The sequence below is a fragment of the Emydura macquarii genome, unplaced genomic scaffold, assembly GCF_026122565.2.
Source record: "Emydura macquarii macquarii isolate MOO-44397 ecotype Brisbane River unplaced genomic scaffold, CSIRO-AGI_Emac_v2 contig_3287, whole genome shotgun sequence".
Taxonomy (NCBI): domain Eukaryota; kingdom Metazoa; phylum Chordata; order Testudines; family Chelidae; genus Emydura; species Emydura macquarii.
In genome coordinates, this window is record NW_027133424.1 from 5,941,469 (window position 1) to 5,951,107 (window position 9,639).

Below are 9,639 nucleotides of genomic sequence, written 5' to 3' on the forward strand. Positions count from 1 at the left end.
ACTCAAGGCAGGACTGTCTTATCTAGACCAGCCCTGACAGGTGTTTGTCTAAGATGCCCTTAAAATTCAGTGTGCACATAGATTCAAGATTATACTCAGCCTTCTTGACCTTGCTCGGCAGCTCCCCTCACTGACCAATGAAAAGCGTGTGTCTGTGCAAACTTGCCTGCCCAAAAATGACTTAGGAATATTTGGGGGGTTTTCTTTAAATGTTCAGAGGGTGCCTCCATCCAATCCAAGTGTCCCCATGCACAAGTATCCCATGGAGCCAGCAGGCTGTTAGTGGAACCAGGGAATTAATCTGGCCTTTTACCGCTATATCCCAACGTGGCAGCTAGATGATGTTGCAACACCATGAGGATAGCTGCAAAGCAAATTACATGCAGGTGAAAAGGGATGGATCAATAGTCCCTAGAAAAAGCCACTGTCGCCTCACCAGACCTGCAAGCATCTCATACTACTTTGGAACATGCTGCTTGTCAACTCCCAGCTTTTGGGAGCCCTCCTTAGAGTTCAGATTGACTCTGCCAGCTTGATGAGTCACTCCAAGCCGCATCAGCTGTAGCTCAGTGCATGGCTTCATTTCACACCCAGGGATGCATGCATGAGGGGACAGTATTAATGTGGCACTTGACGGCTGAAAAATGTCTCCCATACCAGAAAGATTATGTGGCAACTTTGCAACTCACACAAAAGAAAGATAAAGATGAAATGGGCCTAACCAAATAAGGGGGGACGTGGAGTGATGGCTCGAGGGTCTCCAGCTCTGCCAAACCCTATCCTATCAGATTCTGCATCCCGTGGGATGTGCTGGTGTCTTTCAGGTACAGAGGAGAGACGCATCCTGCCTCCCAGTGGAAGGCGATTTGCTTGAATGGGCAGCCAGTTATAAAAGTCATGTCTATACCTGCAGGCCATCCGACCCACCTCAGCCCTGGGCGCTGCTCCTGTTTGTGTTCTGTGTGTATACAGCACCTAGCACAAAGGGCTCCATAACTGGAGTTTCTAGGCACTAGGCTAATAATAGTAGTATAAACAGGGCAGAGACGTGGCATCTCACCCTGCTGTGAACTACACTGACACACGTCCCATTTTTGCCAGCATAGACCTGCCAAAATGTTTCGGATGGGAAGTTTTGACTTAAGACAAAAAAACTGAAAACTAATAAGGTTTCAGGTTCTGGCTGAACATTTTGGGGTTTTCTGCCGAAGCATGCTGAGGCAAGTGCTGTCCATGAAAATGTTTGTTTAGCATTTAGAAAATGCACGTTTCCTGGTTTTGACAGAAAAGTTTTGACCAGCCCTAGTTTTGGAGTATCGCTGCCCCCGCACCCTCGGCCCTGTGCAGCACTAGGTTGTTGCACACGGTAGTTTAAAGTCTGCTCTAACCTCATGTGCTGCACAAGGCTGTGTTCAGAGGGGCTGTACCGAGCAAATATGGGCAAGTGGAAGCAACCTCTGGTCAGCACCGCCAATGGTGAGGATTGAGTCCATCTGTAAAGTGATGTTCAGGGCACGTTGCCCCTGGGGCAAAAGGGTTCAGGGCCAGATCTGTAAAGGTTTGAGGTGCCTGAAGATGATCCAGGCCCTCAGTCTCCAGGAATCCCGAGCTGGTTGGCAACAACAGCATGTGCTAAGTAGATGGAGCATGGTAGGAGCCAGCCAGGGGATGGAGCGCCGGGCATGCTGGGCTTGGCCGGCCTGTTGATATAAATCGACTGACTGAGCTCTTTGTTTCCCTCAGGCTAATGGAGGTTGGCAAGATGCTACTACCCCCTCATCAGTGACCTCCCCCACAGAAGGCCCTGGCAGCGTCCACTCTGATACCTCCAACTGATCTCCTAGCAAATCGCATCCCTGGCTGACCCCAGCCCCACTCGGGGGCGGGGGTGGGAGGGGAGGGTTCTCTCCTGATACTGAAGCAGTCAGACTGGAGGTGGAACCAATCGGGAAAACACAAGAGTCGCCTTCTCTTCTCTTCGGCGGGATGCTTTTTTCAGCCAATCTGGACACTTCTTTATACTCTCTTCCCTTTCTTTTCTGGGCAGAAGCCACCTCTCCTCTCACCGCCACCCTCTCCCTAACCTTCTCCCTGAAGGATATTTGCAACAGTTAGAAGAATTTAAAAAGGGGGGGGGAAAAAAAAACAACAACAACAACAAAAGCGCCTGTCCATTTCCATGCTGGTGTTTTTGAGGAGCCAAAATTTACCTCATTTCTTTCCTAACAGGCAACCCACCTCCTTCAGCTTATCTTGCACTCACACTACCTCTTAGCAGGAATACTCCACATCAGCCTCTCTTCTGCTGCTGCTTCATCACTCTTCCAGTTCCGGGGACAGAGCTAACAAAAAGCTTTCCTGTTCCGGAGTGATCCCTGAGCATTTCCAGTAGCAGGGAGGATAAATGCATTCCCAGTGCTGCTGGGCATATAGGAAAAGGGAGCAAAACTCCTCTGCTGATGCTCTCCTCACTTTCAAAAGGTACCAGAACATTGTGCTTGCAAACAGATGTAGAGAGCAAACACTAACCCTTCCCTCTGCCACCGGGCTTTGCATCAGACCCCAAACACAAGCTATTTAGCTCTGCAGCAAATGCACGTGGCACTGGTCAATGTGCTTAATGGCAAAACCCTAAGGAACCAAAAGTAGCCTTCCCTGCCTATATCCTTTGCAGCATGGTACTGCTAGGAAAGAAACAGCAGAGCGCAATGACTGAGAAATTATGGGCATCTGGAATGCTAACATTTAGCGCTTATATAGTTTCACCCAATCAAAGTGCTGCAGAAACACTGGCAAGCTATTGATGGGGGTGGGGCAGATTTGCTCTGCGCATATGATGTCTGTAGTGTCTTTTCTTGTTAGCACTGAGAGCATTATGCTGAGTATGAAAAGCTTGTGCTTTGTTCTGAGGGGGTGTACATGCCTACCTGTTGTGCAATTGGATGGGCACAGGAGTGCCCCTTCTGCAGTTGCAATGTATGTACCCATTAGGTACAATATGGCCCTTAAAAGGTGTTCTGATAGCATCCTGTGAATTACCAGGCATGAATGTTCCTTACAGCCAAGCCAATGAGCAGTGAAGGGTGAGGGGAGAGAACACAACCCCAGAGATGGATGCACACACAATCAGTACATCAATTGAAAGGATTGGATATTTTAAGTAGCTATTAATAAACCAGGTCTGTTTGTGTCAGGGGGAAAAAGCCCTATACACTAAAATATTTTCTAGTTTGAGGATTTCTTACAACTTAAGGTACTGGTTTCCATCTTGCACCTTTTTGTGAATCTAAGACATGACATGATAAGTACTAAAATAAATGGTGTTACCTTCCACCCAGCCACTCAGTAGCCAGGATCTTCCAGCATTCTGCAGCAGGCAGTTCTGCTCACCTGTGAGTTCTCCCGCAGCACTAGGTCAGCTGTAGGGAGGAGGGACTACTGATTGGGTGAGGAGAGGGCGGGGTTTATTCCTGGTGGAACGTTCCATTGCTCAGCAGGTGGGAGGGTTTTCCTTTTAAAAACAAAATGAGACAAGGAGGGAAGGATACAGCCAACAGTAACTTTTGCAACAGAGTTAAAATTGATTGAGCTTTGTCTTCAACTGGAGGCCTCGCTGGGGACATTTCATAGGGAAGATAAATGGGAGAACACAAAGCAGGGCAGTTCTGGTGGCAAGTTCTCCTAGACAGGAAGGCAGCCTACATTCCAAGTGCTGCTGTGCAGTGGGAGGTGACTTTCCTTTAATGGGAGGGATGATAGAGCACATTTTCATATCTTCTCGTTTACAAACTACAGCCCTGATCCTGGGAACACATATGCGCAGTAGTCCCATTGAGCTCAGGGGCTCTTCCTACAAGCGTCAAGTCAATGGGTCAGCTCACGAGTGTCAAGATAGGCATGTGTGAGATTGTCTGCAGGATCAAGGCCTAAGTCTTAAGCAGCTCTGTGTGCGTGTGTGTTATGCATACAGATCCCCGTGTGATAAATTGCAGAGGTATGTGATCAACAGTGTCTAGCCCAGGCACCTTTGAGCACATTACCTGCACTCTGGCCACTGACCTCCCCTGGCCTTTTTTCCTACCAGTTCCAATATTAGAATAGTGCAATTATGCAGCTGCTTCAAGTAGCCACCATTTAAAATAAAAGCTCTGCCAGAAAAATAGCTCCTCTTCCCCATCGAAAAAAATGTCTACTGATTTGCCGCCAGGCATGGGCAATCTTCAGCCCTGCATGAGTGGCAGGTCTATGGCCTTGAGATGCTGGAGCCCGGCAAAGCTGGAATGGGGAGCATTATTCTGTTCAAAGGGGGAAGTCCCTGGCTTCCCAATGGGCTGCACAGCACTTGCTAATAGCCCATGGATGGTTCCAAGATATTGGCTTTGAAATTTGTGACTAATTTTTAAATAGACAAACTAGTTTGGCTGGATTTTATAAAATTCTAATGTGTAGATACTTATATCTTTTCCCTCAAGAGTCTTGTGCAGTTGGATTCATAGTTGGTTTTTTTTTTTAATTTGGACAAAAAATGTCCAAAAAAATTCTCTTGCTCTCTCTTTCTACAATTTTCCAGTGACCTGTAGTGCTGAGACGCCCATGTTTAGAGGTGGAGGGATACAAAAATAGTCCCAATTAAGGGCCAACTTGTGACACCCCCTTTACCCACAACGATAAGCAGTTACTTCCACAAGTAGTCCCTGCTGACTAGTTCATTTTGAATATTCATGGGTGTAAGTACTCACCAGTGGGAGTAAAGTGGCCACCATTCGGTCCTAAGTATTTAAAAATTGTCTAGCCAATCCCTACATGGCATGTATAGGACAGATGATGGGCCATGACTCTTCCGGTTGGGAGTGACATGTCCATCCCACAGCTTTCTGTATAAAGCTTTTATACTGAACCACACCATCATCTATTCTCTCTCTCGCCTTATCACTAGGTGATACACACACAGACACAAGTGCTGTTTGGGTGAGTGGGAGGGTAGGAAGAAAAAATAGAGCTCCCTTGAGAATGTGAACTGATATTTCAGGCCTTAGGCCATGTCTGATGCTTTGTGGCTGTCTGACGTGGTGGCTCAGGTGGGAAAATGGAAATGTTAGGAACAAAGAGGGATTCATTTTCTGAAGGGACCGGCCTCATATGCCACCCCCCTCTACTCATTATGCACATAGCGTCTCTGCCACCTTCTCCCCACTTCTCAAATTGCGCCCTCCCAGGTAGCCAACTCTTCTCCCAATATGGCGTCTTGGCTACATCACAGCTGAAGGCCTTGATCCAGCCAAGAACTTAGGCATGTGTTTAACTTGAAGCAGATGACTTGTCCCATTGAAGTGGATGATTTCAGTTGACATATGGGAGTGATTGTGGGCTTACCGCTCAGCATGTGCTTAAGCGCTTTGCTGGAACGGGGTCTGTGGTCCAGAGCCTGTGACTGGCTCTAGGCACGTAGACCCCTCCCTCCATTACCTAAGTGGTGCCCCAGTGAAATGAAGTGGCCTCCATGTAGGTGTAAGGACCCTCTTCAGAGCCAACTGTGATGGTACCTCTTGAAAATGAATCATTTGAGAAACAGATTAAAGCCTTCCCCTGGAGATCCCTGTTCTACTTGAAAACTGCACTGTATGCCAGCCAGCTCCAGAGCAGCAGGGAGCATTTAGCTGGAGCTGCATTTATCCGCCTGCAGTTTTTAACTTGTCTCCCTCTCAAACCCCCATTCACCACAGCATGATGTTGACTCCCTTATGACACTTCACACAAGTCATGTTTTTGGGTTTCCTTTTTCGGTCCTGTTACGTTTTTTTGTTGTTGTTGCTGACTGGTCGGTTGCCTTTTTCTCACAAACTTTGAATTTTGGTTTTTCTGTTTTTGTTTTTTTTTTTCTGCCCAGAAAATCCTGACTTCGATACCAAAAAACAAAACAAAACAAAAACAAACAAAAAACTAAAAAAAACCTGCAGAAACTAAAAAAAAAATAAATAAATAAAAAAAATAAAAAAAAAAAACAAAAAAACCTTGACGATTCTTTCAGCTTTATTAACATTTTCCATTGTTTCTTGCGATTTGTGTCTTGTTCTTTGTAGCATTGATGATAATGAACATTTGATAATGAATGTTCTTGTATATTCAGATAAAGGAAAAAAAAACCAAAAAAGCAGTCTGAATTTAATAGTGTTTATAATAAAAGAAATTTAAAAATGACCCTCATAGCACGCAAAAGTGAATGGGGAAGAATTTCCACTCCAGTTCTTTCTGTGGCAAAAAGCGCTTCATTCCTGTATAGTTTATAACACCAAACTACCTACATTCATCTTCTCTTTTGTTTTGGTTTTTTTTCCATTTCTTAAAATTTTATTTTGTTTTTAATTTTCTCGCATTTGTGAATTAGTTCAAGAATGGTAGAAAACTGTAGAGTTGTGCACATTCATTTCCTCTTTCACAATGTTTAAAAAGTGACAGTAATTCATTTTGTAAAACTTTAAAAAAAAATGGTTGGAATAGTGAGCATAATAGGTACATTCTAACACTTTATGTTTATTAACGTTGAGACCCAGTAATTACATTTTTTTTTGTTTTGCGTTCCTTTCTTTTTCTCCTTCCGGGGGCAATTATGATGATGATGATTATTTTTTTAAATTGTCCAAGACTATGGCTTTGTAAACTTCCCTTCCTCCACTCTCAATGTATATTCAAGGTGATGTGAAAAGCTTAATTGGCAAAAAACCATCTCGTTTGTTTGTTTGTTTTTCTCGCTTTTCTCATGGAATTGAATCTGCTCTGAAAGCCTTCTCCATCTTCCCCCCTCCCTGAAAAGTTAGACGTTGCTGATCTTGTGCTCAGTTGCTCGGTTTCTGAGGTGAAGATCCTTGAAGGTATTTACAGCCCTACACATTGATTTCAATGGAAGTTATGAGCCTAAATACCTTTGTGGAGCTGGGCCTACGTGCCAATCCTGCTAGGTGCTGCGTGCTTCAGCAAAAGGATGAGTACTTTCAGGTTGAAGACTTAGCGATGGTCTCCAGTTCAGCAAACCACCCCTACTTAGCAAAGCTCTTCAGCCCGTGCTTAAGTTCAGTTACAGTCAACTGAGCACATGGTTGAAGTTAAGCACATGCTAAACATTAGGATGTTTCAAAGGAATTTAAGGGAGTTCAGCACCCAAATCCCACTGTGTCTAACTCTCTGGTGCTGCTGAAAAATCCCAGGCTAAACTGCTTTGCTGAATAGGGATGGACGTCATATGTAAGTGCTTTCCTGAATTAGGGTCCCTGTGAAATTCAAGACTCAGTCTCTGAGCTCAATCCTTTCAAATTCTAGAGGGCCCAGCCTTTCACAGTGCAGCTGGCAGTTTCTTTCCTTCTATAATTCAGAGCACTATCAAATGATTGGGTTTTGCTTTCCTTTTCCGCATTGTTCCCAGCAAAAACTAGCATTGGGCCAGACTGCCCTTGCTGTTTCTCCTATGACTTGATCCAAATCCATTAAAGCCAATGAAGGACTCCAGTGAGTCTGGCCCAAAACACTGAAGTGTACAAAAATATCATCACAGAACTTTGGCTGTTACCATAGAATACGTCAGTATCTTGCATAAACGGCTCCTCCAATTCTGATCACCTTGTGGAGTTAGTTTTTTCTATTTTGTAGTAAGAGGCTTCTCCATTTCCTCATGACCTGGTCTAAACTCAATTAGGACCTCATCCAAAGCCTCCTGAAATCAATGGAAATACTTTTTCACACAACATATAATTAGACTATGGAACGCATTGGCACACGATGTCACTGAGGGCATGAGCATAGCAAGATTCAAAGAGGACTTGAAGATTTCTATGGATAACAAGGATAGCCAGGGTCATAATGCTAAAAAAGAGCATTGGAAGGGAGATAAAACCTCATGTTTCAGGGGTTAAACCAATCTCTATTAGGGCTCAGATGAGCCCTTCATGGGGGGTAGATTGCCTCACGTTTCCCTGCTGCGGAGTTTCTTACATGTTCCACTGAAGCATCCCATGCTGGCCACTATTGGAGACTGGATATTAGATTATACAGACCAGGGGTCTGACCCAATATGTCTGTTCTAGGGAAAGAATCCCAAGTACCTGCAGTGGGCTTTGGATCTGACACTAAGGTAGCACACACTTTCACCAGTCTGTGAACTGGACAGGAAGTTTGGAGCTGAGTAAGAGCTGGGCCTGTGGCATCTGCTCCTGCAAACGCTTATACATATGCTTAAATTTACATACGTCCGGAGGAGGTGACTGATTTTCAGTGGGCTACCTCCAATGCAGAAAGTTAAGCATGTGCCTATGTGTTTGTGGAACCAGACGGCTGTATTTGGAAGGTAGGCGTAATTAGCATGATAAAGGAAAATAAAACTTCAGTGACCTCCTGAAAAATGATACAGTCCAAGGTGCCAGTTCAAGGAGAGCTGTTTATTAAACCATTGATTTTAACTTTTTTTTCCTTTTAAAGAGGTCCAAAAAAATCTTAACCTTTCACATCACTATTTGGTTTTGTTTTTTAATCTCAAAGCTTCCTGGAGTAATTTTGCTTTCACACCCACTTTATTATTATTTTATTAAAATCTAAATCAGTCATTGCAGGGTTTAAAAAAAAAATTCTCATTGCAAACTCTTTTCTTGTAAAGATAGTCCAGTTCTGAATTGCTTTTTCTTTTCTTTTCTTTTCTTTTTTCTAACGGATTCAGAATATAAAACCTAAAAAGACTCTGCAGTGACTTGGTTTTTGAAACATTAAGCTTTTCTGCGTCTGTAAAGACAAAGGCCTATGTCTTTTTGACCCCAACTGAAACTTTTATGTTCTATAATGTTACTAACAAGGTGTAGGTTTTACAGTCGCCTGATTTGTACTGGTAATGCATATTCCAAATAAATAGTTTCTTTTGTTGCAAACACTGGAGTATTTCTTGCAAGCAAAACCAAGTCGCTGAACATGTATTTGATATTCAAAGGCCAAATATAAGCGTACCACAAAGAGAAAGCTGGCTGGTAGTTAGAAAGTCGATTTGAAGAGCCATACACAAACCAATTCACATTCATCCCCAACCCAGCTCTGTCAATATACCTCAATCCTGATCTCCAACATTGCCATAATACAGAACAGGTGTACATAAATCTCAGAGCACTTTACAAAGGAGGTCAGTATCATTAGCCCTATTTTACAGCTGGGGAAATAGAGGCACAGGGCAGTATCATGACTTACCCAAGGTCACTCAATCATTCAGTGGCAGAGCTGGGCATACAGCCCAGATTGCCTGAGTCTCAGCCCAGTGTCCATCCGCTAGGCAACGTGACCTTCCCTTAAGCTTCCTTATTTGTTAAACAGCCATGAAGGAAGCCATCTCTGCTGAACCCACCCTCTGATGTTTCTTTGCTCAGTTCTCTGGTGATTGTAGCCTTTGGCTCCACATAGTGGTAGGATGTCAGTCTTTTGAGTCGCCGTCTGTATTTTACACACACATACCCGGCTCACCCAGTCCTGGGCTACACGCAGCTGCATCGGTGCACCCTGTAACTCTCTTACTTGTGACACTGCCTGCTAGTTCAGCCCACTCAGCGATGTCAGACTCTGCTGAATGGCCTGGGAGCACAGCTACAAGTAATCCTGGGCAACTAGGAACATGAC

General features: G+C 44.3%; 1 protein-coding gene across 4 annotated transcripts in view; it reads left to right on the forward strand.

The window, feature by feature from the left end:
• PBX1 (PBX homeobox 1) overlaps positions 1-8,906 on the forward strand; it is a 245,477-nt gene extending 236,571 nt beyond the window's left edge. For 3 of the 4 annotated variants that reach the window (XM_067532580.1, XM_067532582.1, XM_067532584.1), the window contains one exon: positions 1,744-8,906. In XM_067532580.1, the coding sequence (XP_067388681.1) occupies positions 1,744-1,836 (93 nt within the window). In that variant the 3' untranslated portion in view covers positions 1,837-8,906. The remainder of the gene's footprint in view (positions 1-1,743) is intronic. The other variant, XM_067532583.1, reaches the window with a different exon arrangement.
• Positions 8,907-9,639: the final 733 nt, after the last annotated feature.